The following is a 26,006-nucleotide window of genomic DNA, read 5'->3' as shown; positions in this document are numbered from 1 at the left end:
ATGAAAATTCTACCAGCCCCAAATTTTGGAACGGTAGTGTATGTCCTAGCGAAATAGGGTATTTAAATAGGGACACTTTTTTTTTTTTTTTTTCTTTGGAGTAACATGCACAGATAAGTTGTTTATAATAAAAACTGAAACGTGTATTAACAGTAAGTATACAAGTTTTCATGTTCACTTCTCATTTTGGATAATAGCCCATTTGAGTTGAGTTGTGCACCAGTCCAGTGTATATTTTCTCACACTGTGTCTCATTTTTGTCATTTGCAGAGACAGTGTGTGGAATACGCCCTGAAGGCCCAGCCGTTGAAGCTGTACATCCCCAAAAACCCAGTGCAGTACAAGTTCTGGTCTATAATCAACTCCACAGGGTTTGAGTACATCATGTTTGTGCTGATTCTCCTCAACACTGTTACTCTGGCTGTGCAGGTAAACAGCTGAGTCTGACAACTCTTACAAAAGCTGTATAATCAGCATGTAGAACCATAGACAAAGACATCTATTTTTGGTAATGTGAATCTGAGCTTATATGAGCTTTCTTGGAATCCAACCAGTGCGGAAATAGTATTGAGAAATTGAAGTTCTGTGTGATAGGATTATGGTGCTTTCATGTCATACCAGAATTACCAATTGACTAATTAAACAAAAGGCCTGTTCACACCAAGGATGATAACTATAACAATAATGATTTTAAAAAAATCATTTTAAATGTAAAAGAATAGCAGAGTCCACAAAATCACCTATAACAATAACGGAACAGAAGTTGGAATCACTTTTAGAATGATTGTTTTTCCAGCTGATGAACAATAAAAACATTGGCAGCCAATCAGAATCCATCTTGCTTTAAAAAGCATTAGCATTTAAAGAGACTGCATATAATAAACAGAACTATCATGCGCTGATGTGGACGCTAATTATAGTTATCGTTATAGTTATCTTTATAGTTATTCTTGGGGTGAACTATATGAATTATATGAAGTCAGTGAACTGATTGTTTCTTAATAATATAGGATAATTAAAATAGTCTTAAAATGGCATAATACCATCAACATGTGATTACAGAAGTCAGTGGCACTGATTCATTTGAAAAAGTCATTTCTATACTGACATTAATCTAAATGTACAAGTCTATGAAGTAGAAAAATGAAGGACGAATGATTTGAGGCTGATATTGAGTCGAATGCTAAATGTAGAATCACACTGTTTCTGGATGCTTCCACAGCACTATGACCAGTCAAAGTTTTTTAGTCACGTGATGGACATCCTTAATATGGTTTTCACCGGCCTTTTCACTGTGGAGATGATCATTAAACTGATGGCTCTCAGACTCCGGGTCAGTCCTTTCACTCACTTGCAGATATGATATATGTGTTTGCTAGCTAATAAGCTACCGTCGATAAAGTTACTGATTTATTTTCTTAAAACCAATTAGACACTTTTCAAACCATGCATTCTGAAGCTTAAGTTAGTCTTGAACTTTTCAAGTGTGATGTTCTTAATATCTGGTTGATATTTAAATATGATATTTAAATCCCCCCCCATTTCGCAGCATTACTTTGTTGACGCATGGAATTCCTTTGATGCTCTGATTGTTGTGGGAAGTGTGGTGGACATTGTAGTTACAGAGTTCAGCGTGAGTTTCTCTTTTTCTTTATTTAATCAAATAATAGATATCATAAGTTAAAATAGTAAAGATTACTTAGCATATTGTGCAGTTTTAGTTAAATTCAGTTCATAATTTGTTTAAAATATTTTTTTTGTCACAACCATCTTTTGAGCCTTAGATTCTAATGATGATCATAATTGTCTTTAATTCAGACATTAGCTCACTTATAGTTGATGCACAAATTAGAATCACATTGTATGTTTCCTGTTTGGGACATATGTGAATTTTTCTCCCTTTTTTCTCCTTAGAGCTCAGAGGACAGTTCTCGTGTATCCATTACTTTCTTCCGCCTGTTTCGTGTAATGCGATTGGTTAAGCTACTCAGCAAGGGGGAGGGCATTCGTACACTGCTCTGGACTTTCGTGAAATCACTCCAGGTCAGAAGACAATGATTACAAAAACATTTTTCATATTTTGAGCAAGTGATTTAAGTTTAAATTTTTTACCATTCTTTTTGTCCCTCAGGCCCTGCCGTATGTTGCTCTTCTGATCGCTATGATCTTCTTCATCTATGCTGTGATTGGAATGCAGGTAATTAGAGGCTGTGGAAATGTATATATTATTGTCCATATTTTATTATAATTTTAATTTATATCATTTTGATTATTTTTTAAATAAACAGATGAACAACTGTTGAACAATTTAAAAAATAATGAATGATTTCTCTCTTCGTCAGACATTCGGAAAGATTGCCATGCAGGACCACACGCAAATCAACAGGAATAACAACTTTCAGACCTTTCCGCAGGCTGTGCTGCTTCTATTCAGGTGAGAGAGTGTGTTTTTCTGTAGCTCAAACAGTAGAGCATGGTGTTAGCAATGGAAAGTTCTTGGGGTTTGATTCCCAGGAAATACATGAACTGATAAAAATCTATACCTTGAATGCAATGCAAGTTGTTTTGAATAAAAGCATCTGCATAAATGTAATGTATGTGCTCTTCATTTGCAGGTGTGCAACGGGTGAAGCGTGGCAGGAGATCATGTTGTCCAGTCTTCCAGGGAAACGCTGTGACCCAGAGGCAGACTATGAGCCTGGTGAAGAATTCACCTGTGGCAGCAACTTTGCCATTGTCTACTTCATCAGTTTCTTTATGCTCTGCGCCTTCTTGGTAATTGCACCGAATGTTGTTGTTGTTTGAATTAACTCTATTCTTGATAACTTTGCAGTTACATTATAGCTTTATAATTTCCCAGCTTCTCTTTTCATTTCTTTTTTAAGAAAACTTTTCAATTGAGAAGTACGCAGAATTAAGAATTCATTCTGTCGTTTTAGTAAATCATGGTCACAAATTAAGAATTCATTCCCACAACTTATTAATTGGCTTCCCTTGTTTTAGTAAATAATAATAATGTTGAACTAATTTAATTCAATCAAAATGAGGGAACGAATTCTTGCAACATGGCAACAATTTAGTAAAACAAGGGGAACAAATTCTTATATTGTGTGCACGATTTACTTACAAATTAGTAAAACATGCTGAGGTATTACTAAATAATTGTAAATTCGTGGCCACGAATCCCACAATACACTTACAAAACATTTACATTTACTGAAAAATCAGTTTCTTTCTGACAAATGTAACTGACAAATGTATGTCCCTATAAAAAAATAAAAATAAAAAAAAATATTATTGTTGAGCTCTTCATAGTAATTATTATGCAGGACATAGTAGCCTTTCATTGGCTAAAATGATTTCAATGTGATTTGCATAGTCTTTGTTGTGTATTTTCAGATTATTAATCTGTTTGTTGCCGTCATTATGGACAATTTCGACTATCTGACCCGTGATTGGTCAATTCTTGGACCACATCACCTGGATGAGTTCAAAAGAATCTGGTCAGAGTATGACCCTGAAGCCAAGTAAGACTATCAGTCTCTCTCTAATGCCTTTTATTTTTAAACAAAAAAAAAACTGCTTCAAGACAGATTAAATGTGTGTTTGTTTTCCAGGGGTCGTATTAAGCACCTGGATGTTGTGGCTTTGCTCAGGAGGATCCAGCCACCACTTGGATTTGGGAAACTCTGCCCTCATCGTGTGGCCTGCAAGGTAAAGACACGTGCACAAAATCCATCTTGTGTGTTCTCTTCCCTTATCATATCTGTCTTTGTGTCTCTCTCTTTCTGGCAGAGGCTGGTTGCAATGAACATGCCCCTGAACAGTGATGGTACAGTGACCTTCAACGCCACCCTGTTCGCCCTGGTCAGAACTGCGCTCAAAATCAAAACTGACGGTCTGTACGGGCGTAAACACAAACACATACTCATACACTTCATCTTTCTGTTACAGAGCTACAGATTATTCTTATGAAGGTGTGCTTTGTATATAAATCCATAAGCCCTTCTGTCATTGTCATCTTTTTTTTTCTCTCTAAATTTAACCACATGCAGTAATATAGGTTACCAGATAGAATATTAATAGACAGTAAAGCTTTTTGTATAAGCACAGAAGCATGATGTTCTTATGTAGCTCTGTAAGCTCATGTGGCTGTAATGTGTTGTTCTCAGGGAACCCTGATCAAGGGAATGAAGAGTTGAGGATCATCATTAAGAAGATCTGGAAGAGAATAAAACCCAAAATCCTGGATGAGGTTATTCCACCCCCTGCTGGTGAGTTTTTCTCCATTACAAACAGTATATCTAGTTCCTCATATCAGTCAAATGACCACATGGCACCAGGGTTGGAATTTTTTTTAATGAATTAATTGACTCCCTTTCTAAATGCTAATTTTTAATTTGAATGACAGTAAGCGGAATTTAATGAATTGCAAAACGGTCACACAATAACAAAATGCACAAGAGCATATAAATCATGTATCTATCTGTATTGTAAATCTACTTCATGCTGTTTGGATTTATTATAAAAACTTTGTTGTAAATCATTCTGGCAGTTTTCTGGGAAATTAGATGTTCTTCCATCATGGTCCATAAAATTAAAGTTAATTTAAATAGACATTTTTGTTGGTAGAATTTCATACAGTGATTTATTAATATCTAAGGTTTCTGGAAATGCCTCATATATTGTGCATGTGAAAACATGTTTATAAGTGATTTACTCTAAAAAAAAGGAAATGAAGTATTAAATAGAATATGTATTATTTAAAAATGTAATTTTTACTGTTGACTTTACATTACATTTTTGCCTCCAGTTTTATTTAATTGGCATTTATACCACATCCTCAGTTCAGTTCTCAATGCTGCACAAACCTAATACTCATACAAACATAAGAAATTACAATTTTCAACTGTGCTGTTTTATTTACATCATTCAATGTTGCTTCTGTTACAGATGAGGAAGTGACTGTGGGTAAATTCTACGCTACGTTCCTGATCCAGGACTATTTCAGGAAGTTCCGTAAAAGGAAGGAGAAAGTGGGTCTGGAAGATTCAGAGAATGGTAACCCTTCAGCTCTACAGGTAGATCTCTTCTACATTTTATTTTATCTGGGCACATACCGTACATAAATTGGCTAAATCACACATTTTATGCAAATGCCCCACATTTGTCCCCACATGGGTTCATACAAATCCCATACTGAGAGATGATCCACTGAAGCAGACTAAACCAACAAAAGTCTTCACTATAGATCTGTGACCCTGGCAGTCTTCATGCCCAGGATCACTTTACACACTTTTTCTGATTATTATTCTCTATGGGTGTGCTATCATTGGAAGGTTGAGGTTGCATGTGTGGGTTTTGTGTCCATGCTGCATGCATTTAATCATTCTTACAGACCATTTCATCTGTGATAAGGTGGCTCAGGTTGCTTTTCAACAATCTGCCAATCTTAGAGTAAAAATGTTGCTACACGCATTTAATCCTGAACAAAGAGTTATTGCTCACGACTCAGGTGGGACTTGAACCCACAATCCCCAGCTCCGGAGGCTGACGCTTTAGCCTTCAGGCCACTTGGCCTTCTTTCAGCATTAGCAATGTAGTCAGTAATGCTAAGTATAAACCACAGCATTGTGATTTTCTCTTCCAGCCTCAATCATACTTATATGATCTCAGCTACCGGTAATTTATCAAGGACTCACTTCAACTTCATCAGACAGGTCATCTTTGATAGGTGGATATTAGCTTTTCTACAATTTTAACCTGAGGCAACACAAATTTGAGGTTTGCTACCTAGGTGGGACTCAAATCCACAATCCCCATCTCCAGAAGCTGATGCCTTATCCATTAGGCCACTGGGCCTTTTTTTAGCTTTAGCCATGTAGTCTCCAGTGGTGGACAGTAACAAATTATTTTTACTTTGTTACTATACTTAAAGGTGCAGTGTGTAAATTTTAGCAGCACCTTGTGGTGAGGTTGCGAATTGCAACCAACAGAAGTTACGGTGGCCGACAGGAAAAGATGTCGTCGTCGTCGTCTGAGACAGCAGAGAGTAGCCAGTTAAGCAATCAGGTTTCTTTACAAAGATAAATTAATAAATTATGTTTATTTAATTATTCAGTAAAATGATATGTTATTGCGAATATTATTGTTACTTGTTCATCATTGTGTCAGTGTTTTATTTGCTGACTTTAGCTAGCTTCTTTGCACGAAGAACAACATAGTGACGAAACGCGCTCTGTAGTAGTTTGTCCGTTTAGGGCTACCGTAGAAACATTTTGGTGCAAAATGGCTATTTCAATGGGACCCGCTGTGTTTGTAGATAGAGATGGCTCATTCTATGGTAAAAAAAACATAACAGTTCCATATGTAAGGTCTTTATACACCACTGAAAACATAGTTATGTATATGATTTTGCATTTCTGTCAACAGATCCTCCAAAAAATTACACAATCCACCTTTAAGTACATTTTTCAAGTTTCATTTTTGGGAACTTCTACTTCAGTACATTCCACAGTATAATATTGTACTTTTTACTCCACTAAAATCATTCCTTGTTATTTTGAACTGAAGAAATCGTCACCTGCTTCAAGATGCAATAGTGGTGTCCAATTTGTGAACAAGCTGATTCATTTGAATTAACCTATTTAATCGGTTCCCAAATCGCACTGAAGGATTCATTTGTGAATTGGAGTGATCCGATTGCATCTATTCTTCAATTCTTCGATTCAAATGATCCGGTCAGAGCGAGTCTCCAGTTTAACAATTCACTGAATTCACAAGTCTGACTCAAAATGAGCCAAAAACGGGAGATGCTTGGAGCTTGAGTGAGTGCGCGACTGAGGCTGCTCACTGCAGAGCCATGGGTGGAGTGTGAAGTCCGGCGTAATGGGTGGAGCTAGAATGTCCAATCACACCCTAACCCTACCCATAACTCTATCCCTCCACCCATAACTCTATCCCTCCACTCATTAGATCCACAGAAGTGGAGCTGGACTAGGTCAAGCTCAACCCATAACATCCAGAAAGGTGGAGCTGGATGTCATTTGGCTCTGCAGTGAGCAACACTTTGAGCTACTGATGGAGCAAAAAGTAAGTTACTAATGCCGAATTTTAGGATTTCTAAATGAAAATCATATATAGGTGAGGACTCTGAGTTGTTTGTAAACTAAATCTGCTGTAAAATGGCGAGTTGTTTAAGCACATTGTATAAAATTCTTAAATGTGAACGTCTGAACAGTGTAGGTTTCAGGTAAAAACTAAACATAATGTTAAAATAACGCAAATTAATGCCCATGCATCTTCCCCGCTGCTGTAGCAGTTTCAAATTATATAAAACTAGTGTGTTTGCATAGCGTTCTTAAAATGTTAACACGTTTCGTTGTTTTCAATTGTTTGCATACTTGAATGATATGTGTATGATACGTTTTTGTAATACAATAAAATGTTTTTTTACTTGCGGATCAATACATATTAAGTGTCTGCATAATCTACCTTATTGACTAGTGCTGGCTACTTGGAAATTCATAATTATTACTAATGATGTCAGACTGATCTGTAACCTATTTAAGCTCTATCTGTGTGTCTAATAAACTATCTGTGTGTCATTAAAAATCAAGTAAAACTGAAAAGGATGAATTTTTCTGGAGTAATATTTTAATAGGATATCTGTACTATCCTCAAGTACTTGTTTTGTGTACTTCATCCACCACTGGTTTAGTAATATTAAGTATAAGCCATGCCAACACAACAGTAATGTTATTTTATCTTCTAGCCCTACTTGGTTTTAAATTATCATTATGTTTGCAACCTCAGTCCTTTTAATTTGATCTCAGCAAATTCATCGAGCAGGACTCAAGGATCTTTGATCTAAGTGGCTGATAGCTTTTCTACAATTTTAACTTGAATCTGTAGGATTGTAGGTTTGGCAACACAGATGTATGGATTTTGACCCAAATGGGACTTAAACCTACATTTCCCAGCTCCAGAGGCTGCTATCAGGCCACTAGGCCTCTGTCCTTTTTACAGCAAAATTTTTTTTAGAACCCGTTTGAAAACATGCCAAATATGAAAAAAACCTTAAATCTAAATCTGTTAAGCTGCTGGGCCACCATTTAGCGGCCAGTTTCTGAGGTTTTTTTTGGTAATTTTGGTGTCTGGAGCCTGATTGCATGTGCTGTATAACTCGGCTGTATGGTGAGCTGCATATATACTGTGGTACCTCTCTCTTTCCGCGTGCATCTGTGTCAGGCAGGGCTGCGAACTCTGCAGGACTTGGGGCCAGAAATGAGACTGGCCTTGAACGAAGATCTGGAGGAGGATGAGGATGGTTTGGAGGAGGAGCAAGAAGAGGATGATGCTCATTATAAGGTGCTTATCACTTAAACCATCGAGATTCTTTTGGAGCAATTGAATTAGTCTGTTTTTTAATCAATTAACTTAATTTGTTTTGCATAATGAGTTTCTCTTATTGATTCACTAAATAGAAAATATTACATTATAACCAGATTATTCAGAATAATGAGGCACATGGTCTATTGAGACGGATGGTAATTTGAGTACCAGATTTACTCTGACAGGAGCAGATATCAGGTAATTAATAGGGGTTCGGGCTGAGGATTTTTTGGTGTGTGTGTAGATGTTGTGGCTTGGTTGGTAAAATGAAATGTATATGAAATGAAATGCATATGAAATGAAATGAGTATATAAACTATTGCATTGCCTTAAAGGGATAGTTCGCCCAAAAATGATATTTAAGCCATGATTTACTCACCCTAAAGCCGTTCGAGATGCATACGTCAATCTTTTTTCAGACGAACACATTTTCAGTTATATTTACATATTTAAAACTTTATAAACTAAAATAACTGGCTTCCGGTGGCGGTCGGTGCGCGTTCACAGAGATGAATGCGTCGTGACGTAGAACGAACGTGACAGCGGAGCCAGAGAGCAGAGCAAAACAAAACTCAACGTTCGTTCTACGTCACGACCCATTCATCTCTGTGAACGCGCACCGACCGCCACCAGAAGCCAGTTATTTTAGTTTATAAAGTTTTAAATATGTATATTTTTACGACAAAACCGCACGGATTACCCTCAGAAGGCCTTCGTTTATCCCCCTGGAGACGGATGGATTATTTTTGAGAAGGATGCATGTACATTTTCCGACTTGAATCAGCTGGACCCCATTGCTTCACATTATAACCACTGAAAGATCTAAGACATTTTCTAAAATAACTGAAAATGTGTTCGTCTGAAAAAAGATTGACGTATGCATCTCGAACGGCTTTAGGGTGAGTAAATCATGGCTTAAATATCATTTTTGGGCGAACTATCCCTTTAACGTCAACCAAACAGTGTATGATTGATAATAGTTTGCTTTCTTTAAAGTACACCGCATGCATGATAAGTTGAATAATTTTTGGCAGCACACTTTTAAAGTGCTCTCAGTGTTTGCATTGTTAGCCACACAAAAAGCTTACGACCCAGGTGGGACTTGAACCCACAATCCCCAGCTCCGGAGGCTGATGCCTTATCCATTAGGCCACTGGGCCTCTGTTTAGGTCTACTTTTGTTTATCTTCAGAAATAATCAAATCCTTAAAATTGATCAGTGTCACATGATCCTCCAGAAATCACTATTTTAATATAACTTTTTTGGTGTTTTTTGCACTCACATTGCTGTCCTCTTAGAATGAAAATGGCTATGCGGGCCACACTGAGCCCTCAAACAGAAGCCGGCGCTCCTCTTTGGCCACTACTCCCAGCGTCGCTCCTGTTCCTGTCCCAGGAGATGGCATCTTGAATGGGGGACTGGGACGTAGGAGCTCCCTTGCAAAAACACAGAATGGGAACGGTGCTCTGGAGCACGAGAACCTCAGGAGGAGAGACAGCACGCGTTCCTCCCTTCATTACCAACACAAGAATGGTGTGATCGACCAGCTGCCCAAGAGGTAAATCTAGTTGGTTGCATTGCATTTATTCATATTATACATTATACCTCATATTATGTCATTTGTATTTTTATACTGTTTTTTTGATAGACCATCATACTACAAATACCCAAGGTAAGCATTCAGCAGATAGTTTGTAGCACCTCCCAGCAGGACCTTTCTCTGTTCTGTCTCCTGTTCTCTCAGTCTCTTGCTGACTGCTGGTTTCCTCTTTTCTCCCTCAGGAGGGACTCCAGAGACCGGTTCTCTTCTCCGCTGTCTCGGAGAGAGGAAGGTGGTGAATACCCTGGAGAGCAGCGCTTCTATGGAAAAGACGAGGACAGCGAGAGTGTCATCTCTAGAGAAAGGTACTTATAAAGTCTTACCTTTGCCTAAATGAATGAATTCATATTTTGTTGGCGATTAATTTAAAGGTACTCTATGTAATTTTTATTTTTTTTGATCAAAATTAAGTAATCATACTAAATAAAGTCAATACATTATCAATCCGTCTTCCAAAATGTGTTTTTGTCTTACCCTGATTGACTATGATAAGCCTATCATAAGTGTTTATATTTTAGACCTGATTGGATGGTTTGTTGTAAATGTTGTAAAAGCGATGCAGAGATGGTGAGTTAAGGTATTTTATTGAAAATATAAATTGCCATATGTAGCTATCTAACAGAGATCATTGTAAAGCATTAAGAGTCATTTCATTATGGTTGTTGAAGCGCTGTGCTGGAATTTATTTTCAATGTAGTACCGTGGTTATTAATAGGTATAGCTACTGTAATGTCTTCAGCTAGTCAGCCTGAGATCCTTTTCATCTAAACTAGTTATATCTCTTAGAGATGGATTACCCAAAAATGAAAAATCTGTTGTCATTTACTCACCCCCAAATTGTTTCAAACCTGATTACATTTCTTTGTTCTGCTGAACACAAAGGAAGATATTTTGAAGAATGTTTGTAACCAAACAGTTGTGGGGCACCACCGACTTTCATAGTATGAAAAAATATACTATGGAAGTCTATGGTGCCCCACAACTGTTTGAAGAAATGCATACACGTTTGGAACAACAACTAAAGTAAAGGGTAAGTAAATGATGACAGAATTTTAATTTTTGGGTGAACTATCCCTTTAAGCCTAGTAGTGAATGTTTTATGAGCAGTAAGATAACCATACGCATGCAGAGCCGAAGCACAACCAACACAATGTTCTTCTGCAAAATGCGTAGTGTACATACATTTTATAAACAGTATTATAAAAGAAATAACATGTTTTTCGTCTTCAGGCATGGTTATCCAGAGGACAGCACAATTTTCCCAGGACATAGAGATGTGTATGATGGCCACTCTATGAGACACCCTGTCTACGGTAATCATCATGGAAACAGTTATGAAGAAGGCAGGAGGACAGCACGGAGACGCCTGCTGCCAGCAACACCTACTGGTAAATCAATTCTAATGTTGTTTGGAGGTAATTAAGGATTGTGCCCAAAGTTAATCTGTATATTTCATTCTATTGTTTGTCCATTTCTCAGGGAGAAAGACTTCATTTAACATACAGTGTTTAAGAAGGCAAGGTAGCAACGATGACCTGCCCATCCCAGGAACGTACCATCAGAACTCCCCACCCTGCAGAGTGCGTTCACAGGTAATGTTACTATATAGACTATAAACTAGTTCATTTTCATGAAATGTATTATTTTAGTATTCACATGGATTTTTTTTTATTTATTCGTTTTATTTATATTTTATTCAATAAGGTGGCTTGGATAATAAAATAAAACTAAAAAATAAAATCCTTTTTTTGTAATATGGAGATCACATTATCCCACTTATTTGATGCTTTTCAAATGCCTTTTATTTTGTTGTTTTACACTTTTCTCAGATCTTCAATGGAATAAGAATTATTTTGACAACTATGAAAAGAAACAAATAGTGATTATAAATGTACACATTTTAATATTTATTGTGTGAAAATGATTTTTATATATTAAATTATGCTTCACCATCAATTTCAAGTGTGCGCTTCACTAACACTGCTGTCTGTTTGGTAAAAACATTTTGGAAAAAAGTGTATTGGGGCAAAATTGTTGGTTACAAAATTGTTGGACCCCACAGCTGTACAAATATGTGACCGATAATTTGTGTCAAAATATTTTAATTATATGTATTTAGGATACATTAAAATACTACTTGTGAATGTAGTCTAAGTAGAGAAATTAAACAAGCCTGTAAGTGTTTTATTTTCCAAAAGCCCTCAGGGTCTAAAAATGCCTGTAGTTAAAGAAACACCTTATGTTCACACAGTTTTTGGAACTGAAATGAATATTTACGAGTTACAACATTACTTTTGAGGCCTTCAGTACGAGTTGAAGTCGCGCTTGATCCCACGTTCAACACAAAGCTGTGTGTGGAACGCAGATGAAACACCATTCATGCATTTCTGCAGAAAATCTGTTTTACTCTTTAGAGGAATCGTGTTGATACTGTCTCAATATGAAACAGATCACTGCGATCAGGATTATAATGACAGCATTGAACATAACCTATATTACTCAATCTTTCTTTGTTTCTTTCTCTCGCTCTCAGGGATACGGCAGTTACGATTCTCGTCGCAGCAGCGCAAGATCGTCCACGGGTTCAACAGCATCCTGGGCGAACACCGGCCCTCGACGGGGTCGTCTCCTCTACGCTCCCCTTATCTTGGTTGAGGAGGAGGGAGCAGCAGGGGCTGGTAGTGTGGGCATCTGGGACAAAAAAGATAGTTCCGTTGGAGTGCCTGCGTCGGTTCGGCACCCCGGTTCGGGATGGTACTCGGGACCCTCTGCTGGTGGAGGGGGGCAGCCGTATAGAGCCTACACCACCCTTAGAGTCCCTACCCAACTGAGTCCTCACTACAGCGAGAAGAGAGGCAGCGCTGACAGTCTGGTGGAAGCGGTATGAGTGGAGAAACACTAGAGCATGAGAGCAACATTACAGTAATAACAAAATAACATTACAGACACATTACAGCTGGACTACATCAATATTACAGTAACATTATAACATGTTACAACTAAAACATAATTAACGCAACCTCAAGGGAACATTTCAAAAGTAGCACAGCAACACTGAAGCGAACACTGGAGCTCTATATAAAATTATTAATGCTGCTGTGATGGATATATAATATAATATCTATCTATCTTTATATAATTAATAAATGTATAATAATGTAATGTAATATATTTAATAAAATAATTTATAAATATAAAAAATAATACAATAATATTAATATATATATATATATATATTTATTCCTGTGATGGCAAAGCTGAATTTTCAGCAGTCATTATGGAGTAATATCACATGATTTTTCAGAAATCATTCTAATATGCTGATTTAGTGCTCAAGAAACATTTCTTATTATTATCAATGTTGAAAACGGTTGTGCTGCCTAATATTTTTGTGGAAACTGATACTTTACTTTCAGGATTCTCTGATGAATAGAAAGTTCAAAAGAACAGCATTTATTAGAAATAGAAATCTTTTGTAACACTACAAATGTCTTTACTGTCACTTTTGATCAGTTTAATGCATCCTTGCTGAATAAACGTATGAATTTCTTTAAAAACAATCTTACAGACCCCAATCTTTTGCACGGTAATTTGGACAAGGACATGTATAATGCCTTCACTCTCAGTCACTTCAGATCTTTCTTTTTCTCATCCACAGGTCTTGATCTCTGAAGGTTTGGGGTTGTATGCCAAGGACCCAAAATTTGTAGCCTTTGCCAAGCGTGAGATTGCAGATGCATGTCACATGACCATAGATGAGATGGAAAGTGCTGCAAGCGATCTCCTAAGCCGTGGGGGCTCTGGGGAAACCCAAGGCTTTCGGAACCACGCAGATATGGGACCCATATACAGTGACGAGGAGCCAATCAGGAGCCATGAGGAAGAGGAGCTGGCTGATGAGATGACTTGTGTTACGTCTTTCTGAATAACAAAAAAAGAGCCAATCAGGACATCAGTGGGTGGAGCATCAGAATCCTGACTGACCAATCACATTGTTCATGCTGCTCTGAGTCAGAGAAAGAATCTGGTGAGAAAAAGGAGGTTTTGCTCAAAAATATTGTGAGCGGATCACACTCAGTCTGTGAAAGAGACCAGCTCCGGTTTACCCTGTCTATATGGCAGTTTTAAATTCTTTAAATACAAATCTCTGAGAAGACTCTTTTTATATAAACTGATTATCATGTTGAACATGTTTTATATATGTAAATGTGTTTTTACTCCATCATTCTTGTTTGTCTGTCTATTTTTAAACGTCATTTACAGAGGGATACTCCTACCTAAAATATAAAAACACAATAATTTAAAGTATTTAAATAAATAATTTAATAATTTTTATTAAAAAAAAGAACAATAACAACATCAACACTTATAATATTTTTTTTCGTCAGGTTTGTCTTGCATTTTGTGTGTATGTGTATTTTTTTTCCAGTTGTCCATAATAGGCTCTTGTGCTTGATCGTTTTTGAATGTGGGTTGAGTCTTTAAATGGTGTTTACTCCAATTCTGACTTGAAATTCAATTTTAAAATAAAAATATCAGCTTGGAACAAAAAGCACACTGTGTAGGAGCAACAAATCCTACTTGTGTCGGGTTTTCCAGAGCCTGGCCGGAATTTTAAGGACATTTTTTAGAACAGTGAAAAGTTGTTGTTGTTTTTTCTTCTTTTTTTATTTTATTTTATTCATTTTATTATTTTGTTTCTGCTGTTTCATACATGTGGATGATTTTGAAATATTGTTGATATGCCTAGCCACTTTAGTCTTGTCCGTTGCCTATAGGCCAGCCATAGCAACAATGATCTATTCAGTAGGACACAGTTCCCTTTTCATAGGGCTCATTCAATACAAATGGAAAATACTGAACATTTGCTAAAAATAAAATGACCACACATTGCAGATGTGAATTTATCTGTCATACCACATTTCTATGTAATCCCCAGCATTTGCTCCCTTCCAAAACAATTTAACTACTTTAGTGTAAATATACAGAACGTTATTAATAAAACCACTTCATATTAATAACTAAAGATTTATATGTGTGATTTGAATGAGAGGTTATTTATAAAATATATAGAGTGATGTTTGTAAACCAATATAAAGAGGAAGTGTTTCCACACTTTTTGCAATCTGTCTTTTTTATATTGTCTGATGTCTGTTGGGCAGTAATTTTATTGACTTCACCAAATGTAATAAATTAGTAATTAATCATTTTTAATTATGAAAACATGGCAATCCAACTTATAGCATTTTGTGGGAAAGCTTTTTGCAAAGCCATTTTGTGATGCAAACGTTTTCTGATTGCATAAAGGCCCAGTGACCTAATGGATAAGTCATCAGCCTCCGGAGCTGAGGATTGTGGGATCAAGTCCTGGGTTGCTTTTTACTGTATGTGTCGTGAGGCCTGGAGTAAAATATGAGGAGGACTCAAATGCAGTGAGGAGAAGTGAAAAGTTTATTAGAAAACTTTGTGAACAATATAATAAATTCTGTGACACAGTGAGTAATCATGAAGCCTCCCCGATTTGCGGTTCCAGAGAAAACAGGCCGCAATCCTGCGGACGTGAAAAGAAGCAGAGACCAACGTCAGACAGAGAGAACCCAGGAATGTCCAGCAAAAGACGAGGACAGGGACCAGCAGGTGAACTGTCCTGCACCGATCTTCACGTCTAGGAATCCTGAACACAGATCACTGGTAAGTAGCACAGCAAACACCAACAGACCAGAAACACACACACAACATAAAACAATCCACATTTACATTTTACATTTAGTCATTTAGCAGACGCTTTTATCCAAAGCGACTTACAAATTAGGACTAGATTAAGCGAGTCATCATGAAGAGGCAAAAACAACGCAAGAAGTGCTCAAAATACGAAGTTCAGGCATTATTCAGAGTAGCATAAGCCCGATAAGTGAGGTTTTAGAGGGAAAGGGGGGAGGATTTTTTTTATTATTTTTTTATGCGCTTAAGTGCTCACGGAAGAGATGGGTTTTCAGCTGTCTTTTGAAGGTTGTCAGGGATTCTGCATTCCGGATGAGGGTGGGAAGAGCGTTCCACCAGCATGGAACTGTGAATGAGAATGTTCTGGAAAGTGATTTTGTGGCTCTCTGTGATCCACTGACAAACACTGGTAGACACAGCTGGGGATATAAAGGGTTGAGGAAACGAGCGACAGGTGGGGAAGATCAGCTCGTGATTGTGCTAATTGCCACCCTCACGAGCTGCAGAAATGACAGGACCAAAACAAACAACAGAGAGGGACCGGTGACACACCCTGACCCGTGACAGTCTGGGAGGCGGTGGAGCAGAGGTCTGGGGCTGAAGTGGGGAGCGAATAACGGGCTTGACCTTGGAAATGTGAAACACCGGGTGAATTCTCTTAAATCGGGGGGGTAATTTGAGCCGAACCGTCACCGGGTTAAGCACCTTGGTTATAATGTATGGTCCAATAAATTTGGGTCCCAGTTTACGTGCGGGAAGTCTGAGGGGAATGTCCTTGGTAGACAACCAAACTTTTTGCCCACACACGTAAAGTGGGGGCCTAGACCGGTGACGGTCCGCCAATGCCCTGTTCCTTTCGCCAGTCCGGGAAAGGGCTTCTCTGGCGAGCCTCCACGTACGAAGGCATCTCTGAATGAACGTCTGCGCGGATGGAACAATGGCGTCGGTCTCTTGGGAGGGAAATAACGGGTGCTGGTAGCCTAAACAGCACTGGAAGGGCGACAATCCCGTAGACGAGACCCGGAGTGAGTTATGTGCATACTTGACCATGGTTAATCTAGAACTCCAAGTCGACGGTTCTGCCGACGCCACACAGCGCAGGACTCTCTCCAAGTCCTGATTAGCTCGCTCAGCCTGACCGTTAGTCTGCGGATGGTAACCGGAGGATAAACTCGCAGTCGCCCCCAACTGTCGACAGAATTCTGTCCAAAATCTAGACACAAATTGGGGACCCCTGTCAGAGACCACGTCCACCGGGAGGCCATGGATGCGAAAAACGTGGTCTAAGACAATGGCCGCTGTCTCCCTCGCTGAAGGTAATTTGGGGAGGGGAATGAAATGAACCGCCTTCGAGAACCTGTCGACCACCGTGAGGACCACGGTATTGCCACTAGATGGGGGTAGACCTGTGACAAAGTCCATGGCTATGTGTGACCAGGGTCTGGAAGGGATAGACAGTGGCCGGAGTAGCCCTGCTGAGGGTCGATTCAAGCCCTTACCCACCGCACACATCGGACAAGCCGAAACAAACTCTCGAGCGTCCCCCGCCATCGAAGGCCACCAGAACCGTTGCTTGATTAACGAACATGTTCGAGCAGCTCCCGGGTGGCAAGCTAGACTGGATGAGTGACCCCACTGAAGTACGCTAGTTCGGACCGGCTCCGGCACGAACAACAAACTCGCTGGACATCCCGTGGGAATAGTGACGTCGCGTAACGCCTCACGAACCCTGGACTCCACCCCCCAAGTAACCGCCGCGACCACCCGGTTGGGAGGCACGATGGTTACTGGAGAGGTGGATCCAGCTTCTACTTCAAAAACCTGTGAGAGCGCATCGGGCTTACCGTTCTTACTACCGGGGCGATACGAGATGTTAAAATCAAATCGGCCGAAAAATAATGCCCAGCGAGCCTGCCGAGAATTTAGTCTCTTAGCGGAACGGATGTATTCTAAGTTCTTATGGTCGGTCCAAACTATGAATGGAACCCCCACGCCCTCCAACCAGTGACGCCACTCCTCCAGCACCAACTTAACAGCCAGTAACTCCTTATTCCTGATGTCGTAATTCGTTCCGAAGGAGTTAGACGATGAGAAAGAAAGGCGCATGGGTGTATTCTGTTGTCCGAAGGGGATCTCTGAGACAAAATTGCCCCCACTCCTACCTCCGACGCATCCACCTCCACAACGAATTGACGAGACGGGTCAGGGTTGGTGAGAATGGGAGCCGAAACAAAGCGGCTCTTTAAGGTTTTGAACGCCTCTTGAGCCTGCGTTGACCAACAGAATCGAATTCGTGTGGAGGTGAGATTCGTCAGCGGAAGGGCGACCTGACTAAAACCTCGAATGAAACGCCTGTAAAAATTGGCGAACCCCAGAAAACGCTGGACCGCCTTGCGATTCTCTGGGGTGGGCCAATCCGCAACCGCCTTTACCTTGGCCGGATCCATTCGGATGCCTTCAGGTGACAGAACAAAACCCAGGAACGGAACCGACCGTGCGTGAAACTCACACTTCTCCACCTTGGCAAATAAACGATTCTCGAGCAGCCGCTGTAACACTCGCCTGACGTGCTGGACATGGTCGCGCTCGTTCTGGGAGAAGATCAGGATGTCGTCGAGATACACAAATACAAACCGGTCGACCATGTCTCTGAGCTCGTCATTAACGAGTGCCTGGAAGACCGCCGGGGAGTTTGAGAGTCCAAACGGCATGACCAAATACTCAAAATGACCTGTGGGGGTATTAAAAGCGGTCTTCCATTCGTCCCCCTCCCTAATCCAAACCAGGTGATAAGCATTGCGCAAGTCCAACTTCGTAAAGATAGTCGCCCCCTGCAAGAGTTCGAACGCTGAAGACATCAACGGCAAAGGGTGGCTATTCTTTACCGTGATGTCATTCAGCCCTCTAAAATCTATACAAGGATGCAGCGACCCATCTTTCTTCCCCACGAAGAAGAACCCCGCCCCAGCTGGAGAGGAAGAGTGTCGAATTATACCGGCTCGCAGAGAATCGTTGATGTATCTTTCCATGGCCTCCCTCTCAGGACCAGAGAGCGAGTATAAGCGCCCCTTAGGCGGAGAAGTGCCAGGAAATAATTCAATCGCACAGTCGTATGGGCGGTGCGGAGGGAGAGAAGCAGCTCGGGACTTACTGAACACCGCTCTTAAGTCATGGTAAACCTCCGGTACATCCGCCAGGTTTACCGGTTCCTCCTGTGGGGTAGAAACAGACATTAACGGAGATGATGCCGACATTAAACAATGAGACAGACAGAAAGGACTCCATGCCAACACTGAATTAAGAATCCAGTCAATGTGCGGGTTATGCTTGACCAGCCAGGTGTGCCCCAACACCACTGGAGCGGAAGGAGAGTGTATAAGAAGACAACGAATCTCCTCGGTATGATTACCCGAAATAGTCAGGTTGACCAGCTTAGTGGACTGGGTAATCTCAGTAAGCGGGGTACCACATAGGGTTCTGGCGGCAATTGGTTCAGCCAGGAGAGAACGTCTAATGCCCAAGCGGTCAGCTAGTTCAAAATCCATAAAATCACCCTCCGCTCCAGAGTCAATAAGTGCCGACACTTGGTGGTTAACCCCCTCCAACTGTAGAAAAGCCGGAAGAATGGATTGGCCACCAGATGGCAGTTGTGTGTTGGTGACGCTCACCATCCTCTGTCCCTTAGACGTAGAGCGTCGTCTCCTTCTGGGACATTCCGCTGCCATGTGACCCACCTCTCCACAGTAGAGACACAAGTTATTGGTCAAGCGATGACGGTGCTCTATAGCGGTTAGATGGGCTCTCCCGATCTGCATGGGCTCCTCCTCCGGGAGTCCCCAGTGTTGTGAAGCAGCTCCTCTCGTGACTGGTGTCTGGTTGATGACGTCCTGAGGAAACCCCACCCTCCGAGTCTGGGCGCGGAGGGAGATCCGGTTATCGACCCGAATGGCGAGATCAATCAATCCGTCGAGTGATGTGGGCAGTTCCAAGGAATAATTCTCATCCTTGATGTACTCTGCTAAACCATGAAGAAAATGGTCCCACTGTGCCTTGGGATTCCACCCACAGGAAGCCGCGAGAGTATGGAACTCAATAGAATATTCCGATTCGGAGCGAGTCCCCTGTTGTAACAGCGACAACGCTCGGGCCGCCTCTGTCCCCAACACTGACCGATCAAAGACCTTGCGAAGCTCCTGAGCGAAATCCTCATAGGATCTACAGCACTCGTTCTCATTGTCCCACATGGCTGTTCCCCACTCTCTCGCAAGCCCTGCCAGGTGCATGATCACAAACGCCACCCTGGATCTCTCCGTTGAAAAACAGGAAGGTTGGAGTGAAAAAGTCAATGAGCATTGTGATAGAAATGAGCGACACGAATTAGGCTCACCAGAATAGGAAGCAGGTGGGTTGAGTCGAGGTTCGGATCGGCGAGGCGCTATCCCTTCAGAGTTAAGTGGGACAGGTCCAGTAGGAACCACTGGAGAGCTGGTCTGCAACTGTTCAAGCTGATGAGTAATCGCCGCTAGCTGTGACATCTCTGACATGGCCTGGCGGGAAGCCGCTAATTCCTCCTGCTGTCATCCCAGCAGAACTCCCTGTTGGGCCAGGGCCGACGCAATTCCGTCTCCTCTGCTGAGTCCATGATGGGTCAGTGGATTCTGTCGTAAGGCCTGGAGTAAAATATGAGGAGGATTCAAATGCAGTGAGGAGAAGTGAAAAGTTTATTAGAAAACTTTGTGAACAATATAATAAATTCTGTGACACAGTGAGTAATCGTGAAGCCTCCCCGATTTGCGGTTCCAGAGAAAACAGGCCGCAATCCTGCGGACGTGAAGAGAAGCAGAGACCAGCGTCAGACAGAGAGAACCCAGGAATGTCCAGCAAAAGACGAGGACAGGGACCAGCAGGTGAACTGTCCTGCACCGATCTTCACGTCTAGGAATCCTGAACACAGATCACTGGTAAGTAGCACAGCAAACACCAACAGACCAGAAACACACACACGACATAAAACAATCCACTGACAAACACTGGCAGACACAGCTGGGGATATAAAGGGTAGAGGAAACGAGCGACAGGTGGGGAAGATCAGCTCGTGATTGTGCTAATTGCCACCCTCACGAGCTGCAGAAATGACAGGACCAAAACAAACAACAGAGAGGGACCGGTGACACACCCTGACCCGTGACAGTATGTGTTTATTAGACGTGTTGTGTGCCCCAATTGATTGTCTGATTGGTTGTGGTGGCGGTGTTGCAACAATCTATAGAGATATTCTTAATGTTACTCTGAAAACAGGACACAAGTTTTAATACATTTGAAGTGCTTGTGCTAAATGTACTTTCAGATTAAAAAAAATCCCTTGTATCTCTTGCTTTGGCTACCGTGTTTGGCTACCCTATTTTGACTTCCTTAAAGAATTTGCAGATTTTCTCTCAGACCTATTGGTCAACGTCAATAAAGCATTGACTGTTGGAGATTTTAACATTCACGTAGAAAATAAAATGATGTGTTAGGGGTTTCGTTTACAGATTTCCTAAACTCCTTTGGGGTCAAACAAAACGTCACTAGCATGGAACCAATCCTACTGATATTGTCACGGGTGTCAAATGAAGAGAAGGATTTGCAGGTTAACAGTGTTTAATAAAAACAGAAAACTCACAGCCGTACACAAAATGATAATCCAAACAGGTGACACAGAGAAGGCCACAGAACAACCAGTGACATCAAACAATGAACCAGCAAAAAACACACAAAGACACAGCTTATATATGCAGGTTAATGGGAAACAGCTGGTGACAAATGATCAATGATTAACAAACAGGAGTATGGGAAATGCAGTTCATGATACATATGACAGTGAGGGGAAGAGACATCTGGTGGCAACTCAGGGAACAACACTAATACAATAAACACAAAACACAGTCTCACACTGTGACAGTACTCCCCCCTAAAAGGAGTGGCTTCCAGACACTCCATAAGACCAAGCACAAAAGTTCAGGTGGGTGGAGGAACGGAGGTGGATCTGGGGGAGGGATGGAGGGTCTAGAACGCCAGGGTGGGGCCGCAGGCGGTGCAGGGAGCCAGGGCGGGGCCGCAGGCGGGACCAGAGACCAGAACGGCGCTGGAGACCAGGGTGGTGCTGCAGGCATCTCCAGACACCAGAGCCGAGCTGCAACCCATGGTGGTGCTGGCGGTAACAGGAACCTGGGCAAAGAAGCACAAGAGGCCCTATGGGCCAGGTTAACTAGGGCAGACAGTTCAACTAGCTTGGGGTCGGCCATCTCGGGCCAGGCAGAGAGTTCAAGGAGCTCGGGGACGGCCATCTTGGGCCGGGCAGAGAGTTCAAGGAGCTCAGGGACGGCCATCTTGGGCCGGGCAGAGAGTTCAGGGAGCTCAGGATCGGCCATCTTGGGCCAGGCAGAGAGTTCAGAGACCTCGGAGTCATCCCTCTTGGGCAGGACGGAGAGACTTTCAGTCGTGACAGGAAGTGCAGTAGACTCATGTTCAGACCTCTCAGCTGTGACAGGAAGTGCAGTAGACTCAGGTTCAGACCTCTCAGCCGTGACAGGAAGTTCAAGAGACTCCGATTCAGACTTAACGGCCGATTCAGGTTCATGGGCTTGAGAGACATCTTGCTGAACAGAAGAGCAGAAAGCAGACCACACACACCACAGAGCCATGGTAAACACAGGAAATACTGAGTCCAATGAACATACCTCTGGTGCCTTCCTGAGAACAGATGCAGGCGTGATGATAGCCCTCCTTAGAACAGGTGACGCTGAGACAACAGCCATCTGGAGTGTAGGGGCAGGTATAACCCCAGCAGTCTCAAAAATAGGTGCAGGCATAGTGACAGCCATCTTGGGTACTGCTGCTGGCTTGGCGGCGGCCATTTTGAGGACGGGTGCAGGCTTGGCAGTGGCCCTCGTGAAAACCGGCACCGGGGTTGGAAGGCCAGCCCTCCGCACTGACCTTAATGGAGTCTCTGCCAGACTAGACCTCAGACGCTGGGTTCTGGCATGGATAGGAGAGAAAGGTGAGGCAGCCATCCTGTGAAGTGGCTCTGGTGCGGCAGCCATCTTGTGAAGTGGCTCTGGTGCGGCAGCCATCTTGTGAATAGGCTTGGGTCTCCTCTCCATCTCCCTCTCTCGTGGCCGACGCTCGGGAAAGAGTGAAACAATCATGTCTCTAGCACTCGCTACATCCATAATTGGCTCGGGTGTGGCAGCCATCTTGTGAAGAGGCTCAGGTGTGGCAACCATCTTGTGAAGAGGCTCAGGTGTGGCAGCCATCTTGTGATATGACTCGGGTGTGTATTCCCGCAGGCCCAGAGTCCCAACACACAACGACCGGTGCGCACTACCTCCCCTCAAAAAATTGCTTGGACGGGGTCTCCTCCCTGACCTTTGAGAAGAATTCACCTTAGTCTTGGAAAAGACCCGAATCATCTCCCCGGTAAGTGCCTTGAAAGAGGCACAGCATGGGTCCCGTCTCTCCCACACCTCTGTTCCCCATGTGGCTGCTGGACCAGTCAGCAGCAGTAGCACGAACGCTACTTTCGATTCCTCAGTTTCGAAAGTCCTGTGATGCATATCTAGATGCAGAGAACACTGATTAATAAAGTTTTCACATAACTTAGGCTCACCAGCGTATCTCTCAGGGAAGTCCGTGCTAGGCTCCGGCTGACCACTCGACTCCGTGGGGTTGGGGGAAATGGATGGTGTGGGCGACACGGAACCACTCTGCAACAACAGGAGCTGTTGTTGCAAATCCGTCACCCTGGTACTCAGTGCTTCTCTCACCCGCTCCAAGTTGCTCTCCTGTGTCAGATCCATAGCAGTGATACAAAAATAACTCCGGCTACAAATAACTCCTGTGGCTGATAACCCGCTCCTTCCTTAATGGCTGGTTCATTCTGTCACGGGTGTCAAATGAAGAGAAGGATTTGCAGGTTAACAGTGTTTAATAAAAACAGAAAACTCACAGCCGTACACAAAATGATAATCCAAACAGGTGACACAGAGAAGGCCACAGAACAACCAGTGACATCAAACAATGAACCAGCAAAAAACACACAAAGACACAGCTTATATATGCAGGTTAATGGGAAACAGCTGGTGACAAATGATCAATGATTAACAGACAGGAGTATGGGAAATGCAGTTCATGATACATATGACAGTGAGGGGAAGAGACATCTGGTGGCAACTCAGGGAACAACACTAATACAATACAATAAACACAAAACACAGTCTCACACTGTGACAGATATAGATATTGTCACTGATCACAACCTTGTAACATGCATCTTGCATACTGCTTATATTTGGCATATTGTGCCGCTTTATTGACCAGGTAGAACAATTGTCCAAACCACTATAGATGGATTCACAAATAACATGCCTGTTCTGTCTCAGCTGCTCAGTGTACCCAAACTCACAAATGAACTTGAGGAAATGACTAGCAGTATGGGCACCATTTTTTCTAGTACATTAGAAACTGTTGCACCCATCAGATTAAAAAAGGTAAGAGTGAAAAGTACTGCGCTATTGTGGAACAGTATTACCCACGCTATCAAGAGAGAAACTCACAATCTATAGCGCAAATGCATACAGACTCATTTAAAGGTCTTTAGAATCGCGTGGAAAGACGGTAAAATGCTCTAAAAGCAGACAGGGCTGAGCATCTCCGCAAACTCATAGAAAATAACCAAAACAATCCAAGGTTTTTGTTTAATACAGTGGCTAGATTAAAAAATAATAATAATAATAAAAAAAAAAACAGACATCACCTGAACTGAATATTCCATTACAGTTTAGTAGTAATGACTTTATGAATTTCTTCACTGAAAAAATCGTGAACAATTTTACTGTTACTGTAAATCTTCAACACTGATTTGAGGTCAGACCGTTTTGCGCTTCAATTATAGTGCAATGTTGGGGAGGGCACTTTCTTTAGCCCTACTGGCCCTCTTGCACAACTGTTCCACTCCTTCTTCCAGACATCTGGATCTATGACAAAAATGTTCTGCGTTATTACTTCTTATTACAAAGTTCAGCATTTCTCAGCCTCATTTACAATAATGAGGGAAATTAAAGCACATGAGTTTTGCCATTAAGACGCTCTCATAACATGCATAGAGAGCCTCTAATGAGTGTTTTCCTTAGCAGTGAGAACAAGACAGCTGCGGTGCTTTGGGCTTCAAAAGGAGGAAGTAGAAAGTGAGGAATAAATGTATACTTTTATTATGATGCTGCCAAAGAATCTAGTAAAGAGGACATTTCACCATTATTTACCACACCAAAAATGTTATGGATAATATAATAGGCTACATTACGGATATATAGTATATTCTAATATATGATCTGATTATGATTGTGAATAATCTCTTCATTTTGGAAACATTTTCATGTTTTAGCATTTGTGTTTATTTCCCCTCTCTAAAAATAGTGTATGAGTCATCATTGTCAGTCCATCTCTGTAGGCTATGGTTAAGGAGAACATTCTATATATATAGCCTACCTTCTTTAGTCTATAAAGATCTTAATAAACCGATTCATTATGATATTTTAACAAGATTACTTAAAAGATAGGCTATAAAGTTTTATGGAGAGCCCAATGAATCCTGAGTGACTGGAACTCCAAAATATCCATACCACACAGTCCTACATCATTCTCATAGATTTGAAGTTATTTAACTGTGATGGTGTTGTCTTGTTGGTTTTTTTAAAAGTCTTTCATTAGTATTTCCCTATTTGAATCTTAACGTTCCACCTATAACACTGCAAAATGAAACGATATAATTCAATCTCAGCACTAGCAGCCATGCTACTGAGTGCTGAGATTGGATTATATCGTTTCATTTTATGATGAAACGATATAAAGGCGATAAGTGCTGAGATTTAATTATATCGTTTCATTTTGCAGTGGTTAGGTTGAACGTTAAGAGTCAATTAGGGAAATAACTATTAATGAAAGACTTTTTTTTTAAAAAACCCGACAAGACAACCCGGCAATACTAGCCATTGAATGCTGTGTTGTGATCAATCACATTTATAATTTACGGCCTCTGCAGTGCGAGCCGCCTTCAATTTAAACAACAACTCATTATAGGGTAAATATCATATTCGAGTGCATCGTTTAAGATTGTGCTACAAGAATCAGGTAAATTGTGACAGGTTAATGATGTCACTGTTCTATTGCGACCAGTGTCGGTCAATTCATCCCGCTTTTTGCGCACCAAAAACGCCTTATCGACGCGCGTGACGCAACTGACGCTGTTCCGTCG

At 41.4% G+C, this 26,006-nt stretch overlaps 1 protein-coding gene across 1 annotated transcript in view; it reads left to right on the top strand.

Annotated features, from left to right (window-relative positions):
• The window catches only part of cacna1fb (calcium channel, voltage-dependent, L type, alpha 1F subunit), a 45,520-nt gene extending 30,412 nt beyond the window's left edge, over positions 1–15,108 (top strand). Inside the window, exons 29-48 of the mRNA XM_084087166.1 lie at positions 271–429; positions 1,223–1,333; positions 1,550–1,633; positions 1,915–2,043; positions 2,132–2,197; positions 2,343–2,434; positions 2,616–2,775; positions 3,400–3,527; positions 3,618–3,714; positions 3,796–3,898; positions 4,173–4,274; positions 4,954–5,081; positions 8,251–8,370; positions 9,693–9,952; positions 10,043–10,066; positions 10,177–10,299; positions 11,225–11,382; positions 11,474–11,586; positions 12,528–12,875; positions 13,653–15,108. Of these exons, the coding sequence (XP_083943292.1) occupies positions 271–429; positions 1,223–1,333; positions 1,550–1,633; positions 1,915–2,043; positions 2,132–2,197; positions 2,343–2,434; positions 2,616–2,775; positions 3,400–3,527; positions 3,618–3,714; positions 3,796–3,898; positions 4,173–4,274; positions 4,954–5,081; positions 8,251–8,370; positions 9,693–9,952; positions 10,043–10,066; positions 10,177–10,299; positions 11,225–11,382; positions 11,474–11,586; positions 12,528–12,875; positions 13,653–13,919 (2,772 nt within the window). The 3' untranslated portion in view covers positions 13,920–15,108. The remainder of the gene's footprint in view (positions 1–270; positions 430–1,222; positions 1,334–1,549; positions 1,634–1,914; positions 2,044–2,131; positions 2,198–2,342; positions 2,435–2,615; positions 2,776–3,399; positions 3,528–3,617; positions 3,715–3,795; positions 3,899–4,172; positions 4,275–4,953; positions 5,082–8,250; positions 8,371–9,692; positions 9,953–10,042; positions 10,067–10,176; positions 10,300–11,224; positions 11,383–11,473; positions 11,587–12,527; positions 12,876–13,652) is intronic.
• The last annotated feature ends 10,898 nt before the right edge of the window (positions 15,109–26,006 follow it).

Source organism: Abramis brama (genome assembly GCF_963993115.1).
Source record: "Abramis brama genome assembly, chromosome: 16".
Classification (NCBI taxonomy): domain Eukaryota; kingdom Metazoa; phylum Chordata; class Actinopteri; order Cypriniformes; family Leuciscidae; genus Abramis; species Abramis brama.
Note: the sequence above shows the minus strand (reverse complement) of the source record. Positions and strands in the feature narration are given on the sequence as shown.